Source organism: Corvus moneduloides, chromosome 3, assembly GCF_009650955.1.
Source record: "Corvus moneduloides isolate bCorMon1 chromosome 3, bCorMon1.pri, whole genome shotgun sequence".
NCBI classification, from domain to species: domain Eukaryota; kingdom Metazoa; phylum Chordata; class Aves; order Passeriformes; family Corvidae; genus Corvus; species Corvus moneduloides.
In genome coordinates, this window is record NC_045478.1 from 107145554 (window position 1) to 107158793 (window position 13240).

The 13240-nt window shown below is 37.7% G+C and overlaps 1 protein-coding gene across 4 annotated transcripts in view; it reads left to right on the forward strand.

The window, feature by feature from the left end:
- The window catches only part of LCLAT1 (lysocardiolipin acyltransferase 1), a 113163-nt gene that overhangs the window by 36608 nt on the left and 63315 nt on the right, over positions 1-13240 (forward strand). For all 4 annotated transcript variants that reach the window (XM_032103244.1, XM_032103242.1, XM_032103245.1 and 1 more), the window contains 2 exons: positions 1617-1785; positions 3927-4125. In XM_032103244.1, coding sequence (XP_031959135.1) covers positions 1621-1785; positions 3927-4125 — 364 coding nt within the window. In that variant the 5' untranslated portion in view covers positions 1617-1620. The remainder of the gene's footprint in view (positions 1-1616; positions 1786-3926; positions 4126-13240) is intronic.

Consider the following 13240-nt stretch of genomic DNA (forward strand, 5'->3'; position numbering starts at 1 on the left):
GCTTTTGGCAGAAAGGAGAGAGCTCTGTACTCCAGCATATAAGTAATATGTATTTGTTTGAATTCAAATTTCATTGTGTTAAAATCTTTCTGATACAGCTATCAGCAAACATTTGTTTTCAGTGTTGCTGGTTTTACTGTGCTGTAGAAGTCAAGTTAAATACAGCTTCCTATATCCTTCTTATATGAACAAATTTGCATGGCCTCTTGTCTCAGCCTTTTTCCAAATACCATACAGTCTAGAAAATTGTTTAAACCTAGAAGTATCTCAGAGTGGAGCTACTTTTTTGTTACTTGTCAACATGAAGTAGCAGAGGCAAATTTAATCTGCTATCAACCGTAGCGCTCCCATTTCTTGACTCTCAAATACTTTGCTCAGCAAACATCATTGCTATGGACATTGTACAAAACATGCTTGAGATAAATCATGTATGTTACAGTACACAAGGCTTAATGGATTACTTTTCCATTGCTCATTTTAAAATTAAACCCACCAGCTTCCTGTTTTTCTTGTCCTGAAGTCCTGTCTATCTGAGCTCTTAGAATTTCTAAAATAGCCTGTCAAAAAAAGGAATTCAGTAAAGTAACTAAAAAGTGACTTCTGCTTAACCTTTGATTTTATAAACAATTGGCTGAGTCCTAAATAGATGAAAACAGTCTATTTTTAGGCCCTAATTTAGAGAATTGATGTTTCCACATTCGCTTCGTCATAGCTGGTAGTAGTTGCTAAATTGTGAAAGCTTGTAGCTATTACACATGCTTGGAGGATTGCTGAGTGTTCTGCCATAATGCACTAAGTAGCTCAGTGTTCTGTACATTTCAATTTATAATAAGAGAGTGTAGCTGATAGCACAGACACTGAAATATTTCAAGTCTAGACTATGCCTTAAAACCCAAAAGCTATCGGCTTTTTGGTTCAGCAAGTTGGAAAATAACTGATAAGGGCAGTTGAAGTACAGCAGACTTCAAAAAGTGATGAGCTCTGAGCCAGGGTGGGTCGGGAGGTTTCAGTCACTGCTTGCCTGCCCTGTTGGGATGAGAAGGGAACTGGTGTTTTAAAGGACTGCTCAGTCCTGTCAGGTTTGAGTGGTTTGTGAGGGAGGTGACATGCAGATGGTTGTTAGATGGGGAAGATGAGTTTCTGCCACGCTGTGTGTTTAGCAAGAAGAAAGGTGATGGAGAAATAGAAAAGCAAAGTTTCCTGTCTTTAGAAAATGGCAACATTAGTATTTCAACACAGACAAAGATAATGGCCAAAAAGTTTGATGTAGCTGATGTTCTGTTGTATAGCCCTTTTGTACCTTTGGATAATAAAAATAGCTTGCTGAAGGTTTTTGAGTGGAACTACATATTGTAGTAATGGGAGGAAATTATTATGGAGCTGATACTTTTATGGCCCCTTTAATATCCCAATTCACCTTACAAATCACTGTGTTTATAAGGTCCTTCTCTTACTGCTGCTTGGGAAGAAGAACATTTTGGTTGTGTTTACTGTTGTCCTGTGTTGTTAGCCATGGAAAAAAGGAGGAATTACCTCAAACCAGGCTTGCAGACTTGAAGAATTACGTAATTGCTTTCAGTTTGTCTCTCTAACGTAATGCCAACTCTGTTTTTCAGAGCCATGGTGTCATGGAAGGGGATGTACTTTGCACTTACACTATTCTTGGGAAGTTTCTTTGGAAGTATATTCATGCTGGGCCCTTTTTTGCCTTTGATGTTTATCTCTCCGGCCTGGTACCGCTGGATCACCGACTGCATTGTGGCCACTTGGCTCACACTCCCTGTGGTAAGTGGCAGCTTGAGCCAAGGGCTGGGCAATTGTCCATAATCCCACAATTTAGCTTGCTCACTAACACTTTGGGTTTTATTTTACGGTTTTTAAAGCTATTTATGCTTCTGTCTAAACAGGCCCTAACACACTTATTATCTATGGAGACTTAGAGTTTAGCTCAGTGTTGTAAACCGTGTGCCTATTTACAGTCCTCCTCTTTCACAGTTTAATTTATATATCAGCTAATGCTATGTGTTAATTTTATGCTTGAAAAGGCCTTTTTGTGATATCTCCATCCAGTGTCAGATGCAGAGAAGAGTAGGTGAAACACTACTAAACAGAAGGAGGTTTTTTAAACTGTGAACTTCCTAAATGAGTTGTCTTGTAAGCTCTTTCTTTGGACTCTGCTCCAAGTATTTTTTATTAGGAAAATTGTCCCGTCTGGTACATTGTTGTCAACCTTCACTGTTCTGTTACTTAATCATTTTAGAATTTAGTCCCTGTAGTTGAATTAGAGATAAATGTTTTCAGATGAAAAAGAAGAGTTTCCCCTAGAAACTAGGTATTCCTCACTTATAATACATGAACTTTATAGCTATATGAGTCTGGAAATCAATAATAAAGCTCTTCCCTGAATAGTTCCAAAGGAAAGGCAGTGTGAATGAGATATGTCTCTTCTTCTGTTCTCTAAAAGTGAGGGAACTTTGTTCCTCTAGGCCATTAGAGATTTGTTTAACTTTTTCTGAAGCAAAATACCATATTGGTGTGCAGAAGTATATATCTTGTGGCATAAAGGAAGCTTTATCCTTATTGTATATCAAATAGTTTCTGCTTTTGCTGTTTCTGCCTTGTGTGTTTTAAAGGGGCCTCAGCTGTTTCTTATTCTACAATTCTTGTTGTTTTTATCATTACTGAATGTAGTGAAATTAGGAGGGCAGATGTAATCACCAGTAAAGGAAATAGATGGTTATTTCTTGTCATGGTGAAATCTAACTGAGTACTGATAGTGTCACAAAATAACTCTTTCTCTGTTTGTCTTCAAATTTTTCCATAATATCAAACTCCCCAAAATCTAATACCGGTCTTTTCTTTGATTAGTTGCCTGGGCTTTATAATTCTGGGTTATTACAACTAGTTTGTGATAACTTTTGTAGTCTAGAAGTTTGACTTTTTTAGCCCACACTAGAGCTAAACCAAAACAATTTTAATATCTTTGTGAAAAGGATTCTGTCTTTTAAGAATCTTGGGGATTTATGTTCAAGAAAGGAGTCTCAAAAAGATTTTCCATCCAACCATTTTGAGGCTTGGACCTTGTTTGCCTTAGTTTTCTATTCTTACACTTGCTGCATTCTTAGTCAGGAGAAGCAGGTTCTTGGTTTGTGTCTCCAAACAATAAAGTGCTGTTGTACCAGTTGGACTCCAGCAGGGAAACTCTGACTCTGACCTCTGTGATGTAAGAAATTTCCCCCTTCCTCACTCTGCTATCACATTTTATTTCCTTTCTAGGAGAGTCAGCAGGATGGGACAGTGAGGTGGGTCTTAACTGTTCCAGTTTAGTTTGGCTTATGCTAGGCACACACAGAGTTGGCAGAAATATGAACAGAAGTCATTTTACTTTCTAGAGCTCTGTTTAAATCCCCAGTGTTAGTTCTTTTGAGGAAGAGTGGGGAAGAGAGGGTAAGGAGGTAATTTGAAGCCTTTTTATGTTAAGGCCTATAGAGGTCCTGTGGTATTTTGCTGGTTTCATTTTCTGTGCTGGCTGGGTAGGACAGTGTGCTGCCAGTGACCCTGACCTTAGGGGAAATAGATTTGTGCAGCTGATCTCTCTTTAGATTACCTACCAAGTTATAATCCATACTGTCTCAGTTATATTCCTACATGATAGTATTCCTGGAAAACCAGGGAAAGGTAAGTTTAATGCAGTGATGATAATAGAGTGCTTTTTAAGAAGTGCTGCTTAATTGTTGTTTCCTCTTCCATTAAACACTGCTATTACTGCAGGAAAGCTGGCTGCTTTATTAGAAAACAGAAGTTTGTTTACCAGTTGTAATGTGAGTGAATAAGTGAAATTATGTAATTCAAATTAATTTTTATTGCTAATGGGGTGATGCTTTTCTTCTGGGAGTAAAGCCATAAAACTGCAATACTATTTCTAGGCCTTGCTGGAAATGGTGTGTGGTGCCAAGGTGGTTGTCACTGGAGATGGATTTGTTCCTGGAGAAAAGAGTGTCATTATCATGAACCATCGCACACGAATGGACTGGATGTTCCTGTGGAACTGCCTGCTGCGATACAGCTACCTCAGACTTGAAAAAATCTGTCTCAAATCCAGTCTCAAAAGCATTCCGGGATTTGGTATGTCACTAAACCCTTTAATTTGAAAGGAAAGTATGTTTAAATTATGTCCAGCACAGTTCATAACCTGCTAAAAGACATAGGTTTAAATTCTGTTACAGTATTTAAAAAAAACCTTGTGTAAAATATGTGGCATGTGGAGCGATTAAACCATAAATCTCCAGAGGACACCTGGACTACATGCCTAAACATTTCTTTTTAAAGATACTGCATGTGCTGCTGTTGCTTGTAGGTAAAAATATTTCTGCTTTACAGACCAAAAGCATTTTTCAAGATGATGAAAAATGATTTTCAGTTTTTCAAAGTCTCTTTCAGCATTGTGGTTTGGGTGCCATTTCACCCCACGTTGCAAATGCTCTCATCAAGCGTCTTTCTTCATTATCCAATGTATACTATTGTGAAGATTAAAAAAAAAAGCTCTGTAGGCAATTGCAAAGTTAATGGTTCATTTTAATAACTAATTTTAAATTGAACTTGGCTGTGCAATATATGCTGTGCAGGATGTGAAATCATCAGGATTTATAGTGATGTAGGCTGGAAACAGATCTGAGTTGCACGTATTCAGAGAAATTGCTTCAGATAGTCCAAAAATTGTTGCACGAATGGTTTCTGAATAAATAGGCAGACTTATCTGAAATAAAAGCATCTCTGCATTTTATTTATCTCTTAGATTTATTTGCTGTTTTATACAAAACTAGCTTGGGCAGGATATGCGTCAACTTTATGATGTCGAACGAGTAACCTTATTTATGGTTGCCTTTTGTCAGGCCATTTATCTGAACAGATAATTTTGGCAGGATTCCATCCTGAGGAGCTCTCCTGTGGTTGCATTGTATTGCATTCACTGCTGCATTGTGTTGCATTCAGTCCTCTTTAAGTAAGAGCAGCAACAGGGTAATATGCTTTTTTTCCCCTAACAGCCGAATGTTAAGGTCAATTTTGCTTGACAAAAGACAAATCTCTTTTAATGTGACAGGAATTGAGAAAATGCATATTTAGGTATCTTCATTATACAGCAGAGATGTTTTGAAATCTTGGAATCAGCTGCATATGCGACTTTTTAAAGCAATGGTGGAAGATGAAGTCAGGCATATACTGGGGAAGATTCATAGCTTTCTCTCTTCAAAAGTAACATATGTTTTGTTATTAAAAAAAACATTTGTGTGTGTGCTTTTTGATGCCTCTAATAAAACTGGAAGATCAGCTCCAGGAGCTTGGATGCTAAGCTATGCTTGGTAAAATTTAGTTCCTGAAATAGTGTTAGAAGTTCTTCAGATTGACTTTTTTTAAAAAAAAATCAATTCTCAGTTCTCTGCATAAACTGAGCACATCTAATAGATTTGATCAGTGGGCTCAGGCAGATGGATCTGTGTCAGGTCAATATTGACAGACCACGATGCCATCTTTGTTCTGATGTAGCAGCTTAAGCTGCTAACAAAATTCTGGGCTCGTACTCCACTTTGTGATGTAGAGATGATGCAGGCAGACATTTGCTCCTCTTGTTTGCATTACAGGATGACAATTTCTGGTGGTAGAGCTGACACCTGGGTCTGGAGTGTTATAAACCACTATTTTTATGCCAGATCCCCAAGAATGGTCCACAATACATGGACTTTGAGGACTCTCTTTGCGATTTTGTGAATTATAGCTTATTTTTCAGTAAACTGTTATTGTTGGGTTATTAGTCACAGGAAGGGAATTCAGCTAAACTGCATCCTTCACTGAAGCCATAATGTCCTAAAATTCTGAAAGATAAGCTTCTGCTTTATCACAGTGTATCTAAAAACAGGCCTTAGAAATACATGTGTCTGTGTTCAGTCAGGCTGTGGTTTGGGTGGCATTTTCTTGCAAAAATAAAGTATTCTGTATAGCCATGTAAATAGAGTATTGTTGGAAAGTGGCACTCCTGGATTAAATGAAGATTGATGCAAAAAGATGAATCTGTATGAAGTTTGTTGGGGCAGGATCACTGCAGAGAATAGTGTCTAAAAAGGACAACCCTGAATCTCATCAGTGACAGTAGAATTTCTCCCACTTACTGCTCCCAGCCTTGCTGTGTTATGTGATAGACCCTTAAGAAGTGTTTATCAGGTTTTGGGTTTGTTTTTTGTGTCCTGTGGTTTTTAACTAAAAGTTCCATTTTATGAGCTTGTAAAAGCCAGAAGATCACTTGGAAATCAACCAGACAATTTCAGTGCACTGCATGTTATTGATATTTAGATGTTGGTCATTTAAGATATAATATTTGTGGAAATTCAAGGAGCTACTCTCATCATGTCTTTCAGTTTTATCTTTTCATATATTTATATGGATTATTTGTACATAGTCAAGTGTATAGGATTAGGGAAGTTTGATATACTGGCTAAATGTAACTTCTAATAAATCGTAAACTAGTGGTAGTCATGCTTGGAGTTTCAGAAGTATTTGAGTGAATATGCCATATTTCTTTCAGTGCAATATTTTGGTGATCTTTCAAAGGCTTTATTTTTTTTTAAACAAGCATTAAAGTTAAAATTATGTTTAAGATAAGGTTTGTAATGCAAATCTTCCATATCCATATTTCTGAAAGCCTTACTGTACTCAGCATAGCAGGTTTGTTGTCATAAGTAGTTTCCCATTTGGGTGTAAAAATAGGTCTGTGAGAGATTATGCTCTTTCCAATGGCACATATGATAGGTGAAGGGCAAAGCTGGGAATGGAAATAGATCCAGAGTTCTTCTGGCCCCTTTTGTAGGTTAAAAGTGTAAAGGTATCAGATTTAATGAGTCTGTATTACAAATAGGCAGTTATTTTCTAGTTAATTATAATTAAAATCAGAGGATTCAGTATTTCAAGGAGACACATTGAGTCATTTATCTAGTTCTTAAGTTATTAATTCTTTGCATTCCAGTGTATGAAAAAAACCTTAAAATTGATTAAAGGTGAGCTTTAAAAAAAGAAGTCCAAAGAAAAACAGATGGTCCTTTCTTCCTGGAACTGTAGCTTTGACTTGATGAATTGTGTGCAGTAAAGTTTTCAAAAAGAGATATTACGTTTCAGTAATCTCAATTTCAGAAACATTCTTGCTGCATTTCAGTACATCTTGCCAAAGCTGGTGTCTCGAGGGAGCACTACTCTGCTCTTGGCTGTTGCTGCAGTTTCTCATCTGACATCATCAGAAGCTACTGACACATTCTGCAGTATCAGTTTTCAAGGAGAATTTCTAATGGCATTGACAGTTTCCTGCATGGTCTGACATGATAGGGCTTCTCTACAGTACTTGTAATGGATAGGAACAATTAATATTCTCATCTATTCTCAATTAATGAGGAGTGGTTTTGGAAGTGATACCGATCATGGTGCAGTCATGTTCAGAATGTGCTATGGAATACTGTTCTAGTAGGTACCAAGGAACATACAAGGTATGTTAGATGTCAGTGTTAGATGACAAGATAATGACCAGGAGATAGTTTTGATTTTTTCTTAATAGTTTCATTTGTGAAAGTCTTCTTGTGATAACCAGTAAGACTTCACTGGAAAGAGGTATGTGTTTTAATGATGGACAAAATGTTTTGGATGAGCTTCAACTAATATTTGAATTTTAGTGGTTAAATGTGCCTCAACATGTATGTGAAAAATAAATTGAAATTTGGGGTTAATTTGAGCACTATCAGATAAATTTTTGGAAAAGTGAGAGAGGGTAACCAGAGGGACTAATGTCAGTGCATGGATGCCACATGAGATAATATTAGTTCTAGTTTTGCTTAGTGCAGATGGAAAAGATAAATACCATCATAATTCAGTGTACAAATGTAAAGTATGCAGGTGTTGCAGGCACCATTGATGGACATATCTTGAAGACTTCCCTGTTTTGCAAAGGCTCACTAAGGCTGCTAAAGGAGGGAATTATAGCTGAAGCACACTGGGACAGGAACAGGTAAGGAAAAGACAAGGTGACAAAGAAAAAAGAGGAGAACAAGCAAAGCTGACAAGCCTGGAGTAGTTAGGAGCAAAGATAACCGAGTGACTGTCCAGATCTTTATCTCTGGATTCAAGTTATTCTGTGGCTAACACTGCTCTCAGAGAAGATTGCAAGATGTAGGAGCTTTTTAGTTGTTTTTCACTCATCTGTTCACTCACATGTTGTAGCTCTCAAAGGCTCAAGTTAAGTACCAGGGGAAAAAAAAGGACGTTTGCTCTATTTCAGCACTGGGCTTAGCCCCACCAATCTTTTACTACACGTCAGTTGATCCATTATAGCTGTCCAAGTGTGCGAGCCTCGCCTGAAGCAAGCTCAAAGTAATTTGAGTCATCTTAGTTTTCAATGAAGCAGGGCAAAACAACTCAAATTATCCTGCCTTTGCCACGGGCTAAGAGCATGCACACCGACAGCTATGATGGATCAGCTACCATGAAGTAAAATATTGTTGTCACTAAGCCTAGAAAATTTTAACACTTAACTCAATTGGAGTATAGCTAAAGCAGCGTGCTGTGGAGGATCTGTACACATTTATACTGGCATGGAAGTGTTCGTGCTGCCACAGCTACTTCCATAGGTAGGGATGGAAATGCTGCAGCATAAAGCTTCTTTGTTCAGGCTATAGCTGGATTTACATTAAAGTTCTTACCAACAGAGCGTATTAGTTTAAAACATTTAAACTGTAGCCTACTGAACTTTATAGTATAGTTCCTGTGTCAAGTATCTTACATTAAAATAGGCTGAGAATTTTGAGGAGCTGTGATGTTTTGTCTTCTAGCAATTCAATTACGAGCTGCCAGACTTAATTACCATAGAGTTGTTATCCTACGTGATTTTGAGAGTAGAAGTTGAAAAGTATGCTCTCTAATGGCAAGCACAATTGTTATTCTGCCAGTTTTTCCGGGTGAAGACTCTCTTGAAGAAGTTTTAAGTGTGAATGAAGGATTATTACTTTGCACCAGAAATGCAGCTTAAGTTGGCTGTAACTTTATATGCTATTTTTTTTTCTTTTGTAAGGAAGAAAAGCTTAGGGGCCTGTTTCCCAGCTTGTCTTATCCAGCAAAGGCATAAGAAGTTTCTCCCACCCCGTCAGGGAAAAAAAAAATCCCACAACCAAAGCCAACTCGCCTATGTTCCATTAAACTTTCCTTATCCTTTCTATGTAGTAAGGACTCCATTTGTTCTCTACCCCTTTGCCTCTCCAAAATGCACATCAGAAGTGTGAGATCAGATGCTAACTTCTTTCATTCTCCCCATTTTATAAACAATAAGTGATAGAGGGAGAGGTTGTTTTGTCCAAGCTCACAGAACAAATAAGAGCAGAATTCGGTTGGTGCGTTTTCCCAACTTGCATTCCTTTGCTGTTATCAGTGGGTTATGCAGCATCTGTACAGCTCAGCTCCTCAGGCTGGGTTACCTGCACGGCCCTCCATGGAGGAGATGGAGCATCTGAAGAGGATGCAGGCCTTTGGAAGAGCTATTTCATTTGTAGAATCTCTCCCCATTCCTGACTGGCAGTTCAGATGACACATCTGTGGGGGAGTCTCACACTTTGGTAGAGCCTGCTTGTTCTTCCTCACAGTCTCACAACTGGAGGTTGTTTTCTTCATGTCTTTGGAGATTTTAGAGTGACGTGGGGCTTTTCTCCAGATACGTATTGGGCAAGACTCATCTCTTTTAATATTTAGGTTTTCATGTGCTGTTTCACTGTATTGATGTATTTTTAAAATGCATCAGAAAAAGCAACTTTCCAGCCATCCCAGAGCCTTTGCTTTAGTTTGCTTTACTTTTGAGTGATGTTATGTTATGTTGTTCTGATCTTACACAGTGCATCAAATCAAATAAAATTCAAAGTATTATTTTAAGATGGATACTGTAACTGAAGCAGTTTAATAGTCCATGATGACATTTATAGCATTTTGTGAACAGCACTAATATAATGGTAGAGTTAATCATCTAATTGTCCATATTCTATTAAAATGGCATAATTTAGGAAATGAAATGAATTTTCAAATATGAAGTGTCCAAATAACATCCTTCTGAACCACAATTAAGGCACTGAATATTAAAAGAATACTTTCCAAGAAAATGGTCTATCTCTGGATGCTTTATATACATACATATCCTGCTACTACTGTAATGAGTTTTTCCCAGATGCTTTCACACACTCTGTGTGTGTTCCTTGGCTGCGAGATACCAATTATTCAATGGAATATTCTTTCTAGAAGGTTCCACAGTTGTGTTTTCACAGGTGAGACACAGGCCACTGTATCTGACTAGCTCGTTGACAGCATTGTTCTTGTCCTGACGAGGAAATCTTGTACTGCAAACCTTGTTTGAAGAAGCTTCTTATTGTGTTGTAAGTAAACAATAAGCTAAAGCAGGGGTTTGTACTGGCACATACTATATTCTTCCACAAGAGAATGAAGCAGAGTACAGGAAATGCAGAAAGTGTTAATATTTGAATGTGACTGAAATGGACATAAAATTTGGAATAATTTGGTACTGAAACAAATGCATGAGAACAAGGAAAAAAAGGTTTAGGCTTCACATACATTGGAAGAGATGATTATCTGCAGGATACATGGTAGACTACATGGGATGTATATGTATGAAATATATAAACTGGACATGACTGTAAAAATAATTTTAAACCCATGTAGATTAATATTCAGAATCTGATAGGGCAAGGCAGTAGCAAAAGCATGGTGGTTTTTAAATGGACACCTCACAAATAGATGGAATCAAATTAACAAATAGACTAAATTAGATGATTCACTATAAAACAAGGAACACTACTGTGAATTTATATTGGTGAATTTTATGTCTTAGTTTATCTTGTAATTTGCTCGAAAGAATTCACCCAATCAGGTAGTAATCATTCAATTCATTATACTCCTATTAACTAAATTATTGGAAAAGAGCATGTTTAAAGAAAACTTGCCAGGAGCAGAGATTGTGCTTTACAAGATTGTTTCAAGAAGCATTTTTTTCTTTATTTTCCTAGTTTGTGCACTCAAACCATTACATTAAACATAAAAAAAAGGAAAAAAATTGCTTTGGGCTTTTAGACATAAAACTATCTAGGAAATAGGAACAACAGCAAAATGCCCAATTCTAATTGAATTTGCAGAAACATGCTTATCAGTCTATACTGATTAAAACTCAGCAGTGAATATGCACAGTAACTTTATGCCCTGGCTTCCTGTGTGATTTTCTATGTGCCAGCATCTTTTCAATACCCACGGATCTTTGAAACAGGGAACATTCAGAACTGCGTACTTGTCACCTTGTGGTAATTTTATGCAGCAAAACACTTGGAGTAACAAACTGTTAATGGGCCCAATTATTTGTGTACAGTGGGATCATGAGCTTCCAAGTGATTTCCCTTATTAAGCCGGGATGTCTGGTTCCCTGATGCCTCAAAGGCCCTGATCAGGACCAGAACCCTGTTGAATTCAGGCACACCGAGTAAGGCTTTTATTTTTGACCAAGATAATGCTATGAAAAACCAGTGAATAATGCAGTGGAAGAAAAGAGAGAGGATGAATAGATATAATAGCAAACCCCATAGCTGGGCCTTTTACCTTCCTGCTTGTTTCTGTAGTTTTGAATCATTTGTTGAATTTGTTTGCAGGGGGTTTAGTATTATTAGTTGTTACATTGCTACAGGTAACATACATGGATACCATTTTCTTTAGGGGTGTTTGTGTGTGTTTGCTTTCAATATCAGCCATAATATCCCTCTTAGAGATGTGACATTTTGGGGGATGTCTAATTTCTGAGGTTATGTATATAAAATTCTGATACAAAACCCAACAAAGATTTTTTTTTTTGGCACAACTCAGCTCTTTCTCTCTTTTGTTCATTGCCGCATCCATCCTTGGTATCTGCTTACTTCCAAAGTACCTTTGCAATGAAAACACACTCAAGAAATTTCAGCTTTGAGTGTTGTTTTCTTCTAAAGGATTTTGGGGTGAGGAAAATAGAAATACAGGGTCTTAGAATTTAAAAAGCTTTAGACTTGGAGCTAGCATTTTTAATACAATGCTGCAAATTCTCGACCTGCATGAGCTGGAGTTTGCTTTATCCCCAAGGCAGTAAGGGAATTCTGATGAACAGCACATCTCTCTGTTTCAATAGCTGGCTTTTCTTTTTGTGCAAGCACTTTTTTTTCTGTGTAGAATTATATCCTGATAGGATACATATCATTACCGTGTCTGTGTTCCTAGAGATTTTAAGCCGCCTTGTTTATTTTTCAGCTCTGAAAAGTTGATTTAAAGGTCGATATGGCTAGCTATTCTCTCTGGTAGGTTTTTGCACTGCTGTTTGGCAATTTTGAACAAGAGCTGTGCAGTGTGATGCTTTTTGTATGCTTTCCCAAGCAATGTTAGTCATCCAAAATGTCGGCTCCTATAAGAAGATTATTTTAGCAAAGAAATAGATGTGCATTGTTATGGTTTCTTTAGCTTTGCTGTTTCTCTGCTGTGTTTTTGTCATCGATGATTTCTTAAGAATCTGCAAATCCAAAGGCAGCCGTTTTTCCCCAGTCAAGTAAATGCTGCTTTTGTTAGGAAAATTTCTGTTGTCCAGGAGCTTTTAGACAACCAGAAAAGCTGTGCAAAAAGAGTAAAATATATTTAATTTTGTCGAACAATATGTTGACCTAAACTGAACAGCAGATCTCACTGCAGGCTGCACATGAGAAGGGACTGCCTTCTGCTGCTTATTCATAAATCTTACTGATTAGCAAAACCTTTCATTCTACCCATTGATTTACTGAATTCCTCCTGTTTCCCCATGCATTCCCATTTGGCTCCCACATCATATCTTGGACTTGTTACGTGTTGTTTCTGCAGCAGCACAATGCAGACACACTGGAATTGAAATCAAAGCAAGAGCTGCTTTTGCTTTGTTCAAAGGCAGACATCTGTGTGGGGTTTCCTTTCCCACTTCACACTGGTGGGATGGTGAGACACGTGAACAGCAGGCACTGTCCCCACTGCTGCATGAACCAGGGCTTTACAGAAATCAGAAATTCGTGGTTTTGTTGCCTGGAGGCCTTGAAGCATGAGCAAATGTGGAAATTTTTCCACTGTCATAGATGGTAAAATAGCTTGGCCCTGGGTGCTGTGCTGGAGTAAGTCGGAAGGAAAC